At 42.5% G+C, this 20,520-nt stretch overlaps 1 protein-coding gene across 3 annotated transcripts in view; it reads left to right on the top strand.

Annotated features, from left to right (window-relative positions):
* The window catches only part of arhgap44 (Rho GTPase activating protein 44), a 45,658-nt gene that overhangs the window by 9,317 nt on the left and 15,821 nt on the right, over positions 1–20,520 (top strand). Inside the window, exons 1-16 of one of the 3 annotated variants that reach the window (XM_036571942.1) lie at positions 2,344–2,490; positions 5,576–5,615; positions 6,676–6,795; positions 7,043–7,119; positions 10,001–10,112; positions 11,885–11,961; positions 15,119–15,236; positions 15,353–15,421; positions 15,514–15,595; positions 15,829–15,956; positions 16,444–16,555; positions 17,577–17,658; positions 18,175–18,255; positions 18,580–18,693; positions 18,964–19,055; positions 19,847–20,045. In XM_036571942.1, the coding sequence (XP_036427835.1) occupies positions 2,423–2,490; positions 5,576–5,615; positions 6,676–6,795; positions 7,043–7,119; positions 10,001–10,112; positions 11,885–11,961; positions 15,119–15,236; positions 15,353–15,421; positions 15,514–15,595; positions 15,829–15,956; positions 16,444–16,555; positions 17,577–17,658; positions 18,175–18,255; positions 18,580–18,693; positions 18,964–19,055; positions 19,847–20,045 (1,571 nt within the window). In that variant the 5' untranslated portion in view covers positions 2,344–2,422. Of the gene's footprint in view, positions 1–2,343; positions 2,491–5,575; positions 5,616–6,675; positions 6,796–7,042; positions 7,120–10,000; positions 10,113–11,884; positions 11,962–15,118; positions 15,237–15,352; positions 15,422–15,513; positions 15,596–15,828; positions 15,957–16,443; positions 16,556–17,576; positions 17,659–18,174; positions 18,256–18,579; positions 18,694–18,963; positions 19,056–19,846; positions 20,046–20,520 lie in introns of those variants that run through there. The other 2 variants (XM_036571943.1, XM_036571941.1) reach the window with 2 other exon arrangements.

The following is a 20,520-nucleotide window of genomic DNA, read 5'->3' on the forward strand; positions in this document are numbered from 1 at the left end:
AGTGATAAACTGAAAAATGAAAAAAAAACATGGCTGAAAGATTTCCTTCACTTTGCCGAATTCCAGTGCAGAGCCTCGACGTTTTAGATTAAAAAAAATATCATTATAAACAGACAGTTCTGGTCCTAATATCTGATTGGCTGAGCCACGTTCAAAGATGTCATAAAATACATGATATACACACACCGACCACCTCACAACTGAACTCTTCACTAGAACTAGGCTGGTCAGCTAGCTAACAGGCTAAAAGATAAACAACAGTCTAAACAACTTCATCATTAGGTTAATGTCACAGACTTGAATTAAAGCACTTAAGATATGATAAACTATAAAACTGCAGTATAAAAGTCTAAAAAATGTCACTTGAGTGTCTTACACGCTTCACGTGTCTGAGTTTCAGTCAGAAGTCGCGTCAAACCCAGACTGAATCCCAAATGGCTCCGTACGCCCTAAATAGTGCGCTAGGGAAGTTTAGAAATTCTAGCTTCTACAGCCAAACAGTGACTATGTGTTGGGTGTGGATGTGTCTGAGTCCCAAATGACTATTTGTTAGCTGTATTTTGCACTGTTGTGCTGCAGGATCCGGTATTTAAATTTCTACGTAGTGCACTATGTAGGGAGCAGGGAGCTGTTTGAGATTCAGCCCCAGTGTGAGCACAGGGCGCTGTTAGCTTGGTGCTAAATAAGACTCACAGTGGTAATTTGGTGACCAAAAAGTACTTGTAAAGTGAATGTTTTTGCATTAAACAGTGCTGTGTTATCATTTGTTCTGAAGTCCACGACAGTGAGTTAAAAAATTCATGAAATGACCGCAGTGTACAGTGATGGGCAACCGAATGTTCCTCTGTTCCTCATGATAAATTCACAGTAACGCTCTGCCTCTCATGGCTTATTGATTAATTATATGTCTGTGGAAAACATACTTGCGTATTTTTAAACTGTTGCAAAACAAACATACGACTGTACATATATACACCTATATAGCATAACATTATGACCACCTCCTTGTTTCTATGCTCATTGTCCATTTTATCAGCTCCACTTACTATATAGGTGCACTTTGTAGTTCTACAATTACAGACTGTAGTCCAGCTGTTTCTCTGATACTTTGTTAGCCCCCTTTTACCCTGTTCTTCAGTGGTCAGGACCCCCATGGACCCTCACAGAGCAGGTACTATTTGGGTGGTGGATCATTCTCAGCACTGCAGTAACACTGACGTGGTGGTGGTGTGTTAGTGTGTGTTGTGCTGGTCTGAGTGGATCAGACACAGCAGTGCTGCTGGAGTTTTAAACACCTCAGTGTCACTGCTGGACTGAGAATAGTCCACCAACCAAAAATATCCAGCCAACAGCGTCCTGTGGGCAGCGTCCTGTGACCACTGATGAAGGTCTAGAGGATGACCAACACAAACTGTGCAGCAGCAGATGAGCTATCGTCTCTGACTTTACGTCTACAAGGTGGACTGACAAGGTAGGAGTGTCTAATAGAGTGGACAGTGAGTGGACACAGTGTTTAAAAACTCCAGCAGCACGGATGTGTCTGATCCGCTCGTACCAGCACAACACACACAAACAGCCCACACCACGTCAGTGTTACTGCAGTGCTGAGAATGATCCACCACCCAAATAGTACTTGCTCTGTGAGGGTCCATGGAGGTCCTGACCACTGAGGAACAGTGTAAAAGGGGGCTAACAAAGTATCAGAGAAACAGATGGACTACAGTCTGTAACTGTAGAACTACGAAGTGCACCTATATAGTAAGTGGAGCTGATAAAATGGACAATGAGGTGGTCATATTGTTATGCCTGATCGGGGTATATATATTGTATTGTATTAATAAAGTAGAGCTACTTTATTATGTCGCAGTCCTTTGGGCTAATTTGACATGCTGTTGAGAGACCAGCGGAGGAACGATTGATGACCAGTTTGAAGGTGTTTTAGATATTCTTTATGGCTTTGAAAGTTGTGTTTGCACTTGGATATAATTACCATACGTTGTTCGTTTGGCACAACTTGTTATTATTTATTATTGTTTATTTGTTTCAGTTTCGTTAACAAACATGTTCATATTCAGTTAATTCATTTCTTCATTTTGTAAACTCCCACTTTTCCTCTCCCACTCTTTCTCCCAAACCGCCCCCCCCGAACACATTTCAGACACAGAAGGTTTCACTGCTTTAAGCCCTGAATGAAGTCTATAATGGTACAGAATCAGTGATGTGTCTAATTAAAAATCACTGAACTTCTGTCTAAACAGAGACTGTTTGTTTGTGTGTGGGTGGGTGGGTGTGATGGGGAGGGGTTGGTGGGGTGGTGGGGGTGTGTTTACAAACACACCCAGAGTGAGAGGACCTGACTGTCAGGTTTAATTCTTCAGATACTTTTTCCTCCTCCCCCACTTTCTCTCTCGGTTTGTTCATCATGGCTTCGTGGAAGAAAAAGCTGCGTCTCGCCAGATCAGCCAACAAAAATATACTCAGACGTTTAGAGTAAGTCTTCCCTCTGTGTTTGTTTGTTTGCTTATTTGTTTCTCTCAGTGAGGGGCAGCAGTGATGCCTCTCTGGTGTGGACGATGCTCACAATATCCTGAAGAACATGAGAGTGTAGCAGACTGTGGTTCCTGATTCCTTACTCACCAGCTTTTTATTCAGATGTTATGATCATATATACCCTGAAGTTAAAAATCTATTTTATATTTTATATTTCATTCAACATCCCTAATTTCCTGAAGCTCCGGTGTAAATCTGAATAGTTTTCTGAGCTGCTGTGTTTGTATTAATGTGTTTCCTCAGTTTCAGCAGGAAAGGTTTGAATTTTCAGTAGTTCCTGCTCCAGTACAGTAGGTGGCGCTGTTATAGGAAGTTATAGAGAGTAGAAACGAGTTCGCAGCTCAGAATTAGAAGAGATTTTCTGAAAAAGCCACACGACCTTCACAGCGAGGAACCGACTCACTTTAATTTAATCATATATCTTTATATATCTATATATTTAATATCTGCGTTTTCCAGTATGTGCAGCATCGTCAATAAGAGACTTTATTGATGTTATGTTTTTTATTTCTCATCTGTCTTAATAGCACATTTGTATGTAGCACCAGATTAAGCCTTGATGCAGGAGTCAGCTAAAGCTAAAACACTGCTAGATTAATGATAAAACACAAAATTGGCCTGTGCGTAATTTACGGCACATTTAAAATGTTATGTGTTTTTGTTATTTTAAACAGATAAATAGAAATCGTGCACTGAAATGTGCAGAAGAATGTGATGTTTAAGTTGTTCTCTGTTGAGGAGAGTCTTATTTTCACAAGTCAGATCTTTAGACTGGGGTGTTCAAACTTTTGCATGTGACTGGGTGTGTGTGAGTCAGTGAGGGTGCTGAGGTTTTTCACCGCTACATCTGATTCAACTGAATTCATTATTTAATATATATTCAGACAGTGAGCTTGAAGCCTCTTTCGGACGTCTGTTTTGTCCACATTAAGTAGGATGTAAGTATTTGCCTTTAACTCTTTGATGTTTTCAGTATAAGCCTTGATATTATTAAGTGTGTTGTTTCTTGTCTGGCTTGACTGATACATTTGTGTGTCATCAGCATCACAGTGGAAGGTGATGTTTGTGGATATCAGCGTCCAGTGGCAGCATGTATTGAGAAAATAGTAGTGATCCTACAACAGAGCCGTGTGGCACACCACATTTTACTTTCGTATGTAGAGATGTTTTTCCCCTTTTATGTTATACATTGATAGTTGTAAGTTCTAAGTCTGTTAAAAGTGCCATCGCGCTGACCCTGAAAAGATTTTGTAGCCTGAAAAAATGCTGAGATCAAGAGTAACAAAGTGTTGAATCTTTAGCAGTGCAATCTCTGAACTGTGATGAAGCCTAAATTCTAACTGGTTTGCCATGCATGTGATTTCTATGTAAGTATTAGCTTAGCCTAAGGGTTAAGACTTAAGGCTTCTCTAAGATTGTAGAGATAAAAATAAGATTTGAGATCAGCCAATAATTGTACGGTTTACAGACATTGATGTAGTATTTTTTCGTTGCTAATTTAAGGGTTTTAGGAAAGTAGCCAAGGCTGAGAGAATAGTTTAGAGGTCTGACTGAGTAAACTCATAGGAACTGAACTGAGTAGACAAGTAAAAGATTTTGAGAAGATGAGCAGAGCATCATTCATCGAAACTTTTAACATTCTTGTGGAGTCCCACAGGGTTCAGTTTTAGGGCCTTCTTTTCTCTTTGTATAGGTTACCTACTTGATGTTATTAGGAAACAGCTACACTGATGACACACAATTCTACTTTTCCACTCCTTCTAATGACCAAGACTGTTTACAGGTTTACCAGCCTTGTGTCAGATATTTCTCTAAACTAAAATCACGAAAAACCTAAAAATACTGATCGTTGGTACTAAAACTCAGAGAAAGCTGCTTTATGAGAATCTCAGCTCTTTATCTTCATCTACCAAACCTGCAGTAGAAACCTGGGTGTGATCTTTGTCTCTCTCAGAGCGACGCAGAGAAACCTGTAGCTGCGTTTGTTCAGCAGAGTTGATCACTGTAATGATCTTCTTACTGGAGAAAACAGTCCATCCTCTACAGCTCGTACAGAACGCCGCAGCACGGATCCTCACAGCACCAACACAGAGAGATCACATCACCCCGTTTACACACTGCACTGACCGCCTGGATCTTTTAGACAGATTTTAAAGCTCTGCTGCTGGTTTTTAAAGCTCTAAATGACCTTAAAGCTCCTGAATGTCTGTCTGTTTATGATCTTACATCTGCAGATACTGACCTTCTGTAAATGCCTTCAGTAAAACACAGAAAACGTGGAGAGACTCTTTCAGTTATTCTGCTTCTAAACTGTGGAGCTCAGTTCAGCTTTTATTAGACAGTCGAGCTCAGAGCTCACTTTTAATAAACATCTGAAAACGCAGCTCTTTAACTCAGCGCTCCATTAAAACTCTGCTCTTTATCTGTTTAATCTGATCTGTGTTATTGCCACATATGATTTTAAATTAATACTCGTAGTTTTTCTGTTACTGTTAAGTTTTATCACCTGACTATAAAACACTCTTGAGTTGAATCTGCTATGAAAAGAGCTCCAGAAATAAAGATATTATTATCATTAAAGTTATTATTACCTACTGAACTGTGGAAAAGATTCCAGCTGTTCTGAAAACCCTGATCGTGAAATTAATCAAAGTGGTTGTTTTTGTCTTTATTCTACTACAATACTGATAAATTATTATCAGTGATCAATTAATAATGATAGTATATATTAATAATAATATAAATTCTTATTGTGTGTGTGTGTGTGTGTGTGTGCGTGTGTGTGTGTTGTTCGGCAGTGTTATTTTCTGTTTTTGATTGGAGATTCCCCAACTGTCACCTGATAGCCTGATAGCTCACACCTGAGTAATACACTTTCAGTTTTCAACACACACACACACACACACACACACACCCACACACACACACACACGCACACACACATACACACAGCTTTTAGACTGTTCTTGTGATTATTATGGTATTAATCCATTACAGTCTGACTGATGTTTATTTTGTCTTTCAGAGCTGAAAAAACTGAAGTGTTGAGTGATGATCTGCTCCAGGTGAGTGTGTGTGTGTGTGTGTGTGTGTGTGTGTGTAGTAGAGCTCTGCTACCTTTGTTTGGGTTCATTCTGCTGCCTTTCAGGTTCAGGCTGGTTCAGGTTTCAGTGTTAGCATTACCAGTCAGGTCTGATTGGATCGGGTCTCAAAGGTTTTGCTTGGGTTTGGATTTCATGGCCATGCAGACCTTTACAATGTGGAGAAAAAGTAATAATTCACTGTAGCAGTGAGTACACTGCAGGACAGAAGGGGGTCTACAGTGCAGTGCAGTGATATGGGGAGGACAGAAGGGAGACTACAGTGCAGTGCAATGAAATGGGGAGGACAGAAGGGGGTCTACAGTGCAGTACAGTGATATGGGGAGGACAGAAGGGAGTCTACAGTGCAGTGAAATGGGAAGGACAGAAGGGAGTCTAGAGTGCAGTGCAATGAAATGGGGAGGACAGAAGGGGGTCTACAGTGCAGTGCAGTGAAATGGGAGGACAGAAGGGAGTCTAGAGTGCAATGAAATGGGGAGGACAAAAGGGGGTCTACAGTGCAGTGATTTGGGGAGGACAGAAGAGAGTCTACAGTGCAGTACAGTGAAATGGGGAGGACAGAAGAGAGTCTACAGTGCAGTGAAATGGGAAGGACAGAAGGGAGTCTAGAGTGCAGTGCAATGAAATGCGGGAGGACAGAAGGGGGTCTACAGTGCAGTGCAGTGATATGGGGAGGACAGAAGGGAGTCTAGAATGCAGTGCAATGAAATGGGGAGGGCAAAAGGGGGTCTACAGTGCAGTGATGTGGGGAGGACAGAAGAGAGTCTACAGTGCAGTGCAGTAATATGAGGAGGACAGAAGGGGGTCTACAGTGCAGTGCAGTGAAATTGGAGAAGACAGAAGGGAGTCTACAGTGCAGTGCAGTGATATGGAGAGGACAGAAGGGGGTCTTCAGTGCAGTGCTGTGATATGGGGAGGACAGAAGAGGGTCTACAGTGCAGTGCTGTGATATGGAGAGGACAGAAGGGGGTCTACAGTGCAGTGCAGTGATATTGGGGGACACCTGTGTCTGTCTGTGTTGCAGGTTGAGAAGCGAATGGAGCTGGTGAAGCAGGTGTCCCACAGCACACATAAGAAACTGACCGCCTGTCTTCAGGGGCAGCAGGGAGTGGAAGTGGACAAAAAATCGGTCAGATCTCCATCGGTACGTGTGCCCGTATTTGTGCATATATGTTTGCTTTCTTTATATTTTTGCAGCATTTATTGTTCTTATGTCATTAAAAATGAATATATAAAGTTATTATAAAATGATTTTACCGTCTACAGACTTTAAGACGGACGTGTTTCCTGGTTGATGGAATTTGATTATTTGCTGAGGTGTCACTGTGAGGCTGCTGGTTAAGTGCGGCGAGATCAGCTGTATCAGTCTCTGTTTTTCTTTTTACATGCAGAAAAAACTGCCCCTCACGACGCTTGCACAGTGCTTAGTGGATGGAGCGGCTGTTCTGGGGGACGACTCGATGTTGGGGTAAAAACCCACCCACCAACCCACCCACCCACACACACACACACACACACACACACACACACACACACACACACACACACACAAACACACACACACATGCGGTACTCTGTTGTGTCTGTTGAAGAGCTCTACCGCTGCTCTAAAGCTGCTCTACTGCTGCTCTACTGCTGCTTTTCTGTTGTTTCCTTCAGGATGGTTTTGCTGTAGCCCCGTTTTTGAATGGCAGACAGAAAGAGCAGTTTGAGCTCAATTCTTCTGCATGTTGGTCAAACAGCTCTTTCCCCTAAAAGTAACAAGTTCTTGGCCAGATGAAGGAATAAAACACTCCAGACTCTTTACGAGACTAAAATCAGATCCGGAGTGAAACTGAGGAAGCAGCTTTAAACCTCCTGCAATCAAAGAGCTGTTTTCACTGCTTAACTTCTCCTGGATGGTTATTGTGGTTATATAGACATATATTTGTATCGGACGTGTTACTGTAGCACAGAGTTCACATTCTTCTGCTGAAAACTTTTTTTTTTACTGAAGACTTTCTCAGGACAGAATGTGTGCGCTCCACATAGCATCTTAGCTTTATACGTCACAGATGAGCTTAAACTCACCGCAGTCCAACACACTGAACAGACTGATGAGAGAAACCTGCAGATTCAGAATAAGTGCTACCTTACAGTATGAGACATCAGGCTGTGCAGTTAGCCATAATAAATAAATGATGGTGTTTAAAATGATGACATGTCAATTATGTTTCACATCTGTCTGATAAACTCAGATATGGAGGAGAATTTTTTTTTTGAGGGGTTAGGGGGTAGGGAAGTGGTTGGGTTTGGTAAGAGGACAATTACAGGTTGAATAATTATGCATATTCATAAATATTCACACTCCTAATGAGGATTGAGGTTTAGGGATGCCATTTTTAGTAGTTTTAGAAAAAAAATTACTGGTTTATTTTTCCACATAGATAAATTTTTATGATTTAAATTGTGACTTTACTGAATTTCTGTTGTCATTTAGCCAAATACAGTGTGCTGCAAGTATGTAAGTTAATGATAGTGACTGATCTGCATCACTTCACATAACAGCATATTTATCTGGACAGTCTCAGAACGTTGATGCTGTTGGTCTCAGTTTCTCTGTCGACGTGGTTGCTGTTTATTGCCTTTGTAGAGCAGCACAGTCTCCAGTCGTTGACGAGTCCACATGTCCTGATGAAGCTGGTCTATAAGACCAGTTTTCTGACCAAGATCTCAGTCGTCTGCAGAGCTCCTCTGAGGAGGGCGCTCCTCTCGCATCCTGATGGTGTGGCAGTGGTCTGGGCTGATGGAGAGTGAAGGTGCTGGTCCACTGTGAGACGATGCTGACGGATCACTTATCAAAACACTCTGGACACTGAGCTGTTTGAGGTGATGGCTGTGAAGTGTCCGTGTCTCACACCTGTACCGGAGTGTGGATGGAGGTGCTTCTGCCGGAGAGAACACTGCAGGTTCCTGGTCTGATCCAGTTGTGAAGGTCCTGGTGGTCTTCAGGGACGAGCAGGACGGTTCTGTTAAGTGGAGAGTGCCATATAGAGAGGGTTATTTGTTCAGGTGGGAGCTGGATGTCCATTGATTTATGCTCTGGAGATGCTGACAGTCCCGTCCTGCTGTCCTCTCACAGCCGCTGTAGGAGGGGCTTACAGTTCAGCTGGAGTGGACTCATCAGCGCACTGCAGCCGAGAACGTGTCCTGACCTGAATCCTGTGGTATCTTGAACGCTCCGGCTGTCAGAGTGAGAAATAGTGTTAAAGCGAACACGTGGCCTCGCCTTGCTCTGAAACTGCCTCAGGATGTTTACACACATGCTGGGACCACCGTGGAGTGCAAGGACCATCTAAAGAACACCACTATTTACAGGAAGACGTCCACAAAGGACAGTAATGTCCCCTGGGTTGGTGTAAGGAGAACTTTGACGAGATCGCTCAGGTTTTATCTGGTCTTTTGTTCAGGTTGACCCGTCCTCACAGACATGGCAGCTTCCAGCCTGAGCAGGCGGTTCTCCAGGACCAGGTTCAGGAACGTGTGCAGTTCTAGATAAAATCCAGAGTCACGTCAAAAGTGATCATGTTGTTTATCAACTCTGACTGGCCTGAAACTCCAGCAGGAGTCTGATCTCCTCAGCTGTCGACTCTGATCGTCCCAGAATCTGCAGAATATGAGCGAACCGGCCCGACTCGGCCTGAGTGAGACTCAGAGCTGAAGATGTTTATATAAACATAATCATCACTCTGATACAGCAGAGACTCTCAGCAGGTGGAGAGTAAACACACCATGGAAGAACCACATTTGGTTCCCCAAAGAACGATGTTTGAAAAAGGGATTTGTGAGTGTGAAGAACCTTTATAAAGGTTTATAGAACCCTCACATAATGCAAAGGTTCTATACCAGTATAATTTACATTATATTATCTTCTTCATATCTCTGAAGGTTCTCCTGGACAGCAGTGAGATCAGACTAAAAGATACAGGAGACTCTCTGCGCAGATGTTTCTCCTCAGTGAGCTCTCGTGAGTTTTAGTCGAGATCTCAGTACAGTCTCACATTCAGCTCAGAGTTCAGCATAATAATAACAATATTTATCTGAACTGAATTAAAGCCAGAAACTCATCCGACACTCAGAGCTTCTTCGTTTAGACATTGTAACTATTATATATATTATTAACGTTTACCTGAAGTGACTCGCATTTCCTTTCTGTCTAATATTTGAGGAATTGTAGGAGAATCATTATTCAATGTGAGCCATCAAAGATCCAGACTTTCCTCTGGGGTTCTTCAGGGAACCACAAGTGGCACTGAGCAAAGAACCCTGTGGCTTAGAGACTGTGTGTGTGTGTGTATGTGTGTGTGTAGGAAGATGCTGAAGCTCTGTGGAGAGACGCAGGACCAGCTTTCTCAGGAGCTGCTGCTGTTTGAGGTGCAGATGGAGAGGGAGGTCATAGAGCCGCTCTACACGCTGTCTGAGGTCTGAGATCAACACTGTTACACAAACACCATCATATTAATGCCTGTAACCCTTTATTCACACACACTTTATGCTTTATAATTATTATGTTCATAAAGTGTCCTACACAAAATGAAAGAACATCAGGGTGTGATTTTGTCTGTAAACAGCGATAAAGATTCAGAACCTGCAGTTCATTCAGTCCAGACATGAAATATTAAACTGCACAAACAGTTTTCAGTTCGCTATAATAAACTGTGTGATGATGACGACGACTAAGCCACCGTCACAAAAAAAAAACACAAAAGAAAACCACAAAGAAAATGTACACTTAACTTCAGATCTCGGGGGAAGAAATTCAGGACACACGTGCTGAACAATGTGTGTGTGTGTGTATATGTGTGTGTGTGTGGGTGGGGGGGTGTTGGTGTAGAAACCACCTGAAGCTAAAGGCATAACATTACGACCACCTCCTTGTTTCTACGCTCTTTGTCCATTTTATCAGCTCCACTTACTATATAGGTGCACTTTGTAGTTCTACAGTTACAGACTGTAGTCCATCTGTTTCTCTGCATACTTTGTTAGCCCCCTTTTACCCTGTTCTTCAGTGGTCAGGACCCCCATGGACCCTCACAGAGCAGGTACTATCTGGGTGGTGGATCATTCTCAGCACTGCAGTAACACTGACGTGGTGGTGGTGTGTTAGTGTGTGTCGTGCTGGTCTGAGTGGATCAGACACAGCAGTGCTGCTGGAGTTTTTAAACACCTCACTGTCACTGAGGTGAGAATAGTCCATCAACCAAAAATATCCAGCCAACAGCGTCCTGTGGTCAGCCTCCTGTGACCACTGATGAGGGACTAGAGGATGACCAACACAAACTGTGCAGTAGCGGATGAGCTGTCGTCTCTGACTTTACATCTACAAGGTGGACTGACAAGGTAGGAGTGTCTAATGGAGTGGACAGTGAGTGGACACAGTGTTTAAAATCTCCAGCAGCACTGCTGTGTCTGATCCACTCAGACCAGCACAACACACACTAACACACCACAGTGTTACTGCAGTGCTGAGAATGATCCACCACCCAAATAGTACCTGCTCTGTGAGGGTCCATGGGGGTCCTGACCACTGAGGAACAGGGTAAAAGGGGGCTAACAAAGTATGCAGAGAAACAGATGGACAGTAGTTCAAGTATTTATGTAACATTTCACGGTTTACAACAGGTACCTCTATTCTGCTTTTGCAGTTTTGTAGCATATTTTGAATAAACAGTGGTCAGCGTTTGATTAAAATGTTAATTAAAGTTGAAATAACAACACAGGCGTTTTCTGGCCAACAAAGATTTTTTTAACATGGCATTTTAGTTGTTGAGTGTGATCGCTCTGATTTATATGATAAAACACAAAAAAAAGCAAAAATAATAATATAAACTGACAAATAAAGGAAATTAACATTTGTCTAAAAATCAACCTGATTATAGGAATGATTCGGTCAGTAATGTTAATGCTAAGGTTGCCAGAAAAAGTGAATAGTCATCGATTAACATTATTAAGATTACATTGTACTAATTAGGGGCTTTTAACATGAACTCTAATAATATCAGCATGGATTATTAAAATGTTCTTCTAAAAACAAAACAATAGAAATGTTTGTAGGATTATGTTAAGTGCTCAGAGCGTCAGTCGCTCAGAGTGTCAGTCAGTCGAATGAATAAATAAACTGAGGAGCTGTTTCTGCGGTGAAGCTGAGATTATTCAGACGCTGAGTTACTGTTTATCTCCTGATTCTCTCACAGGTTGAAATTCCAAACATCCAGAAACAGAGGAAGCATTTAAGCAAACTGGTGCTGGACATGGACTCTGCTCGGACACGGTGAGGAAAACACAGGACCAGTCGCTCTCAGACCACTGTCACTCCGGACCACCATCATCAGACTGAGCACAGTCTGACTTAGTGGATCATATGAACATTATAGAGCACTTTTTAAATGAAACAATAGAAGCCATATCGCCCCCTACACTTCCTGTAGTGTATTACAGTCGGTCAGAATGACTATGAACATTATAGAGGCTTTTTAAATGAAACAGTAGAAGCCATATCGCCCCCTACACTTCCTGTAGTGTATTACAGTCTGTCAGAATGACTGTGTGGATCATATGAACATTATAGAGCTTTTTAAATGAAACGATAGAAGCCATATCGCCCCCTACACTTCCTGTAGTGTATTACAGTCTGTCAGAGTGACTGTGTGGATCATATGAACATTATAGAGCTTTTTAAATGAAACAATAGAAGCCATATCGCCCCCTACACTTCCTGTAGTGTATTACAGTCTGTCAGAGTGACTGTGTGGATCATATGAACATTATAGAGCTTTTTAAATGAACCAGTAGAAGCCATATCGCCCCCTACACTTCCTGTAGTGTATTACAGTCTGTCAGAATGACTGTGTGGATCATATGAACATTATAGAGCTTCTTAAATGAAACAGTAGAAGCCATATCGCCCCCTACACTTCCTGTAGTGTATTACAGTCTGTCAGAATGACTGTGTGGATCATATGAACATTATAGAGGCTTTTTAAATGAGAACTGTAATAGGGAGGGAGAGAGAGAGAGAGAGAGAGAGATAAGGTCAAAATGGGTGTAGTACAGAGTAAGACTGAGGTACAGATAAGAGAAGTGTAGATAAGAAAAGGGGGAGGAGCCCAGAGGTATCTAAACAGAACCTGTTCAGCAGGAACATCTACAGCACGGTTAATTCACATTTAACCTCAGCAGAACCTCAGCTCTGATTGGCTATCGTGCTGCACGGTGTTTGTGTCTCTGCGCAGCAGAAACAGCATTAAAATGTGTTCATCAGTTTTTAATGAATGTACATTGTGCAGTGAGTGTGCAGTGTGCAGTGAGTGTGCAGTGTGCAGTGAGTGAGATGTTCTGTTTATGGACAGATTCACCACTTTGTTTCCGTGAGTGAGTTTGTTTTAGAACCAACATGTCAGACAGTGACCTGTGGTTCAGTCAGTTAAGAGTCTCTTTAAGTTCTTTACTACATTCTCACCTACATTATTATCCACCTTCTTCACCACGTTCTTCACTGTTCTTCACTGTTCTTCACTGTTCATCATGTTCTTTACCATGTTCTTCACCATGTTCTTCACCACGTTCTTCACTGTTCTTCATCAAGTTCTTTACTATGTTCTTCACCATGTTCTTCACCACGTTCTTCACTGTTCTTCACCATGTTCTTCACCATGTTCTTCACTGTTCTTCACCATGTTCTTCACCATGTTCTTCACCACGTTCTTCACCACGTACTTCACTGTTCTTCACCATGTTCTTCACCATGTTCTTTACTGTTTTTTACCATGTTCTTCACCACGTTCTTCACTGTTCTTCACCATGTTCTTCACTATGTTCTTCACTGTTCTTCACCATGTTCTTCACCATGTTCTTCACCATGTTCTTCACTATGTTCTTCACTATGTTCTTCACCATGTTCTTCACTGTTCTTCACCATGTTCTTCACCATGTTCTTCACCATGTTCTTCACTGTTCTTCACCATGGTCTTCACCATGTTCTTCACTGTTCTTCACCATGTTCTTCACCATGTTCTTCACTGTTCTTCTCTATGTTCTTTACTGTTTTTCACCATGTTCTTCACCACGTTCTTCACTGTTCTTCACCATGTTCTTCACCATGTTCTTCACTGTTCTTCACCATGGTCTTCACCATGTTCTTCACTGTTCTTCACCATGTTCTTCACCATGTTCTTCACTGTTCTTCTCTATGTTCTTTACTGTTTTTCACCATGTTCTTCACCACGTTCTTCACTGTTCTTCACCATGTTCTTCACCATGTTCTTCACTGTTCTTCACCATGTTCATTACTATGTTCTTCACCATGTTCTTCACCACGCACTTAACTGTTCTTCACCATGTTCTTTACTGTGTTCTTCACCATGTTCTTCACCACGTTCTTCACCATGTTCTTCCCCACGCTCTTCATCATGTACTTCACTGTTCTTCACCATGTTCTTCACCATTTTCTTCACTGTTCTTCACCATGTTCTTTACTATGTTCTTCACCACTTTCTTTACCATGTTCTTCATCACGTACTTCACTGTTCTTCACCATTTTCTTTACCATGTTCTTCACCACGTACTTCACTGTTCTTCACCATGTTCTTCTCCATGTTCTTCACTGTTCTTCACCATGTTCTTCACCACGTACTTCACTGTTCCTCACCATGTTTTTTACTATGATCTTCACTGTTCTTCACCATGATCTTCACCATGATCTTCACCATGTTCTTCACCATGTTCTTCACCATGTACTTCACTGTTCTTCACCATGTTCTTTACTATGTTCTTCACCATGTTCTTCACCATGTTTTTCACCACGTACTACACTGTTCTTCACCATGTTCTTCACCATGTACTTCACTGTTCTTCACCACGTACTTCACTGTTCTTCACCATGTTCTTCACCATGTTCTTCACCATGTTCTTCACCACGTTCTTCACCATGTTCTTCACCACGTACTTCACTGTTCTTCACCATGTTCTTCACCACGTACTTCATTGTTCTTCACCACGTACTTCACTGTTCTTCACCATGTTCTTCACCATGTTCTTCACCATGTTTTTCACCATGTTCTTCACCATGTTTCTTCACCATGTTTTTCACCATGTTCTTCACCATGTTCTTCTCCATGTTCTTCACCTCATACTTCACTGTTCTTCACCATGTTCTTCACCATGTTCTTCTCCATGTTCTTCACCTCATATTTCACTGTTCTTCACCATGTTTTTCACCATGTTCTTCACCACCTTCTTCACTACCTTCTTGACTATGTTCTTCACCACCTTCTTCTCTGATGGTGGGTAAAAGTCTGGCTTGCAGGACTGAAAGATCTTCAAAGAGTGCCATCAAGTGTCCACTATAGATGGACCGATGGACTTCAGAAAGTACAAAAATCTATTTTCATGCCGCTCTTCTGAAAATGAAACTGTCCTCTGACCTGTAGGTGGCACCAGTCCTCCAAGTCTTCCACTTTGTCCATTAAGGAGCAGCCGGTAGGAGCTAAAGCCGACGCCCTGAGGGAGGAGCTGGAGGAGACAGCCAATCGCGTGGAGATCTGCAGGGTAAAAAAGTCTATTGGAGATTCTGTTCTCTTTCATCTGCTTTGCATTCTTTTCCAGATGGAGCTCCGGAGTTTGAGGAGTTTCTTCATGTTGCATCTGTTTTTGCTGTTTTTCAGGATCAGCTCTCAGCAGACATGTACGGTTTTGTGGCCAAAGAAACTGACTATGCAGAATATTTCCAGATGGTGCGTATGGGAGCTTAATACTGCTAAATGTGCTGATTTAGCTCATGCAGCGCCAGGCTTATCTCTCTCTACCTGATATTCTCTCTCTCCAGCTGATCGAGGTACAGGCAGAGTACCACAGGAAGTCTCTGGAGCTGCTCCAGAACGTTCTTCCTCAAATTAAAGCGCACAAAGGTGAGAATAAGAGGTTATATTTATGTTCCTAACATCTCAGTTTGATCCTGAGGTCCAGTACTGTGTTAAAAAACATGAAATATCTTATTAATAAATTAATAATGTGCTGATAAACGAGTTTATTTGATGTTAAATTAGTCTCAGTGATATCAGCTGAACTAATTAGAGCTGAATCACAGTGATGTTGATATGGAGATGACCTGAGCTGAGTTGGGTTTGTGTGGACGTTGCAGAGTTGTGGGTGGAGAAGCCGTGTTTCGGGAAACCGCTGGAGGAGCACCTGAGCCTGACCGGCCGAGACATCGCCTTCCCCATCGAGGCCTGCGTCACCATGCTGCTGGACTGCGGCCTTCAGGAGGAGGTACAGTACACACTGCTCACCTGTACTCACCTGTACTACAGTACACACTGCTCATCTGTACTACAGTACACACTGCTCACCTGTTCTCACCTGTACTACAGTACACACTGCTCACCTGCAGTAAGTAGTAGATGTAGCTGCATGTGCTTTAATATTTTATTTGTAAATTTGGTTTATTTGGTTATTAACTGTAAATATGTATATTTCTATTGTTATAACTGATCTATACTTAAAGATATTCTATTCTTATGTTACTAATATTTTATCTCTATATATTATATTATTCTATATAGGTGTATGATTTATTCATGCTGTATTTGTTAAATGCTGTACTGCTGCAGCACCTGCATCTCCCACCAGGTCTTAATAACATGGTATCGTTTGTTCTGGTCTGTTCTGTTATGTTCTCTTCTTCTCTGTTCTGCGCTGTTCTGTTCTGTCATGTTCTGTTCTGTTCTGTATGTATAAATGTGTGTGTGTTTTTCAGGGTCTTTTCCGAGTAGCTCCCTCTGCCTCTAAGCTGAAGAAGCTGAAGGCCTCTCTGGACTGTGGAGTTCTGGACGTGCAGGAATATTCAGTTGACCCTCACGCCATAGCAGGTGTGTTTTAGAATCTGTTTTATAATTCAGGGGACGGTTTAGTAAAACTGGCACTATGATTGCTTTGATTTACTTCTTTAAGTGCATTATGTTCATTTTTATAAATGACAGAAAATCAAGTTTTTACTTCTTTATTATTTTATACTGATATATAAAATAATAATGCATATATGTGCAGTAATGACGTACATGTACTGTGTTGATCTCTACATACCCCATCTACATACCCCCTCTGCATACCCCTCTCTACATGCCCCCCTCTACATGCCCCCTCCACATGCCCCATCTACATACCCCCTCTACATACCCCCCTCCATATACCCCATCTACATACCCCCTCTACATACCCCCTCTACATACCCCCCTCTACATACTCCCTCCACATACCCCCTCCACATACCCCATCTACATACTCCCTCTACATACCCCCTCTACATACCCCCCTCTACATACCCCCTCTACATACCCCATCTACATACCCCCCTCCACATACCCCATCTATATACCCCCTCTACATACCCCCCTCCACATACCCCCTTCTACATACCCCCCTCCACATACCCCCTCCATATACCCCATCTACATACCCCCTCTACATACCCCATCCATATAGCCCCTCTACATACCCCCTCTACATACCCCATCTACATACCCCCTCTACATAACCCCCTCCACGTACCCACCTCTACATACCCCCTCTACATACCCCCTCTACATAACCCCCTCCACATACCCCCCTCTACATACCCCCTTCTGTATACCCCTCTACATACCCCCTCCACATACCCCCCTCCACATACTACCCTCTACATACCCCCCTCTATATACCCCCCTATACATGCCCCCCTCCACACACCCCTCTCTACATACCCCCCCATAGACACCCCTCCACATAGCCGCTTCTATATAGCCCCCTCCACACCCAACACCCCCACCACTCCCGTGTTACCCTTCAGTGCTGGTTCAGGATCAGCTCCAGCTCTGCTAATGACGACCCTGTTGGTGTGTTGATGTTCTGCAGGTGCGCTGAAGTCTTACCTGCGAGAGCTTCCTGAGCCACTCATGACCTTTCACCTCTACGATGAATGGATACAAGCATCTAAGTCAGTCACTAAAACGATTGATCACTGTTGATTATTAATGAATAATGACTTAGTTATAGTTTTGGTCATAATGTGGGTTAGTTGTAGTTTTGATTGTAGTTTTGGTTAGTTGTAGTTTTGGTTTTAGTGTGGGTTGTAGTTTCAGTTGTAGTTTTGGTTAGTTGTAGTTTTGGTTTTAGTGTGGGTTGTAGTTTCAGTTGTAGTTTTGGTTAGTTGTAGTTTTACTTGTAGTTTTGGTTAGTTGTAGTTTTGGTTTTAGTGTGGGTTGTAGTTTCAGTTGTAGTTTTGGTTAGTTGTAGTTGTAGTTTTGGTTAGTTGTAGTTTTGGTTTTAGTGTGGGTTGTAGTTTCAGTTGTAGTTTTGGTTAGTTGTAGTTGTAGTTTTGGTTAGTTGTAGTTTTGGTTTTAGTGTGGGTTTGAGGTTGTGTGTTTGCCTCAGTGCTCTGTGTGGGTGTGTTGTGTGTTTATTATTGTATTATAATTGTGATCCTGTGTTGTTTGTGGGTTGTTTGCTGTAGTGAGCAGGATCAGGAGAAGCTTCTGCAGGCTCTTCTGCTAGTGTGTGAGAAACTGCCCAAAGCCAACAGCAACAACTTCAGGTGAGTTACAGCACAAGATTTAGTCGACACAGTTCACACTGTTTAAATAGCTCATCTATCGAAAGTGTGACTGTCTGAAAATGTTTCTGTGTGTCATTTCTTTAAGAGTAAAAGCTGCGTTAAACACGACTAATGTAATGTCCTCAAAATCATATGTATTATATTTAGTCTATTAAAATATTTAATTTATGAATTACGTTAATATATTAGTCAGGGCTTTGCTGACTGATATAGATATTTTCTGTTATGTTTGGGTGTATTTTAGCTCTGATCTATCAGAGCGGGTCTGTTTTTTGCAGTAACGGTTCTGTTTCCTGTGTCCAGGTATTTAATAAAGTTCCTGGCGAAGCTGAGTGAGTTTGAGGACGTTAATAAGATGACTGCAGGAAACATGGCCATCGTCCTGGGACCCAACCTGCTGTGGCCTCAGACAGAGGGGTGAAGACTTATTCACATTCACTCGTTCACATCATTCACTCTTTCACTCAATTCATTAATAACATTCAACAAATAAGTAAAATTGTGTGATTAATTACATGGTAATTTACCGTATATGAAGCTCTGGTATTATGAGACTGTGTGTGTTCGGAATTCTGAGTTTTGTTTCTTTTAGTTTCCAAAAAAATTCCATAATCATGACAGAATGTGACTCTGCTGGTTTGAGTATGAAGTGATGAACGTAAAATCTCTGTTTGTCTTTGTTCTCAGGACTATAACGGACATGATGACCACTCTGTCCCTGCAGATCGTGAGGATCATCGAGCCCATCATACAACACGCTGACTGGTTCTTCCCTGGAGGTGAGAGACCAACACTGACCAGCCACAGTGTCAGACTAACCAGTATGACCAGCCACAGTGTCAGACTGACCAGTGTGACCAGTCACAGTCTCAGACTGACCGGTTTAACGAGTCACAGTCTGAGACTGACTATTGTGACCAGTCACAGTCTCAGACTGACCAGTATGACCAGTCACAATCTCAGACTAATGTGTGACCAGTCACAGTCTCAGACTGACCAGTTTAACGAGTCACAGTCTCAGATTGAGCAGTGTGACCAGTCACACTCTCAGACTGACAAGTGTGAACAGTCACAGTCTCAGACTGACCGGTGTGACCAGCCACAGTGTCAGACTGACCATTGTGACCAGTCACAGTCTCAGACTGACCGGTGTGACCAGCCACAGTGTCAGACTGACCACTGTGATCAGTCACAGTCTCAGACTAAACAGTGTGATCAGTCACAATCTCAGACTGACAAGTGTGACCAGTCACAGTCTCAGACTGACCGGTTTAACGAGTCACAGTCTCAGACTGACCAGCGTGACCAGTCATAGTCTCAGACTGACCGGTTTAACGAGTCACAGTCTCAGACTGACCAGCGTGACCAGGCACAGTCTCAGACTGACCAGTGTGACCAGTCACAGTCTCAGACTGACCAGTCTAACGAGTCACAGTCTCAGACTGACCAGTTTGACCAGACTCAGAGTGTGTAGCTGTTCAGTAATCTCTGATAGTCTGGACTATGTGGTTTAATACTGACTGTCTCTGAAATCCATTACGTTTATAAATGATGGTGTCTTTTCTGTCAGATATCGAGTTCAATATAACAGGGAACTATGGGAGTCCGAACCACACCAACCACAACTCCGTCTACAGCTCCCTCTGCCCCGACACTGACCGCGCTGACCGCTCTGATTACACTGACCACACTGACCACAGACTGGAACACAGACGGCCACTCAGCGTCGCCACAGACAACATGATGCTGGAGTTTTACAGGAAAGACGGGTAGAACTTCATTCAGACTCCATTTAGACTGTTCTCCATCTATGTGTTCTCCATCTGTGTGTTCTCCGTCTATGTGTTCTCCATCTCTCTGTTCTCCGTTTCTGTTCTCTCTCTGTTCTCTGTCTCTCTGTACTCCGTCTCTCTGTTCTCTCTTTGTTCTCTGTCTCTCTGTTCTCTCTTTGTTCTCCGTTTCTGTTCTCTCTCTGTTCTCCGTTTCTGTTGTCTCTCTGTTCTCTGTTTGTGTTCTCTCTCTGTTCTCTGTTTCTGTTCTCTCTCTGTTCTCCGTTTCTGTTCTCTCTCTGTTCTCCGTTTCTGTTCTCTCTCTGTTCTCTGTTTGTGTTCTCTCTCTGTTCTCTGTTTCTGTTCTCTCTCTGTTCTCTGTTTCTGTTCTCTGTTCTACTTTTCTGTTATCATGTTTAAATTCAGGCTGCTGATGTTTGTGTTGTAAATCTGTAGCTACTTTACTGATTTTTTT

Source organism: Colossoma macropomum, unplaced genomic scaffold (genome assembly GCF_904425465.1).
Source record: "Colossoma macropomum unplaced genomic scaffold, Colossoma_macropomum, whole genome shotgun sequence".
Taxonomy (NCBI): Eukaryota; Metazoa; Chordata; class Actinopteri; order Characiformes; family Serrasalmidae; genus Colossoma; species Colossoma macropomum.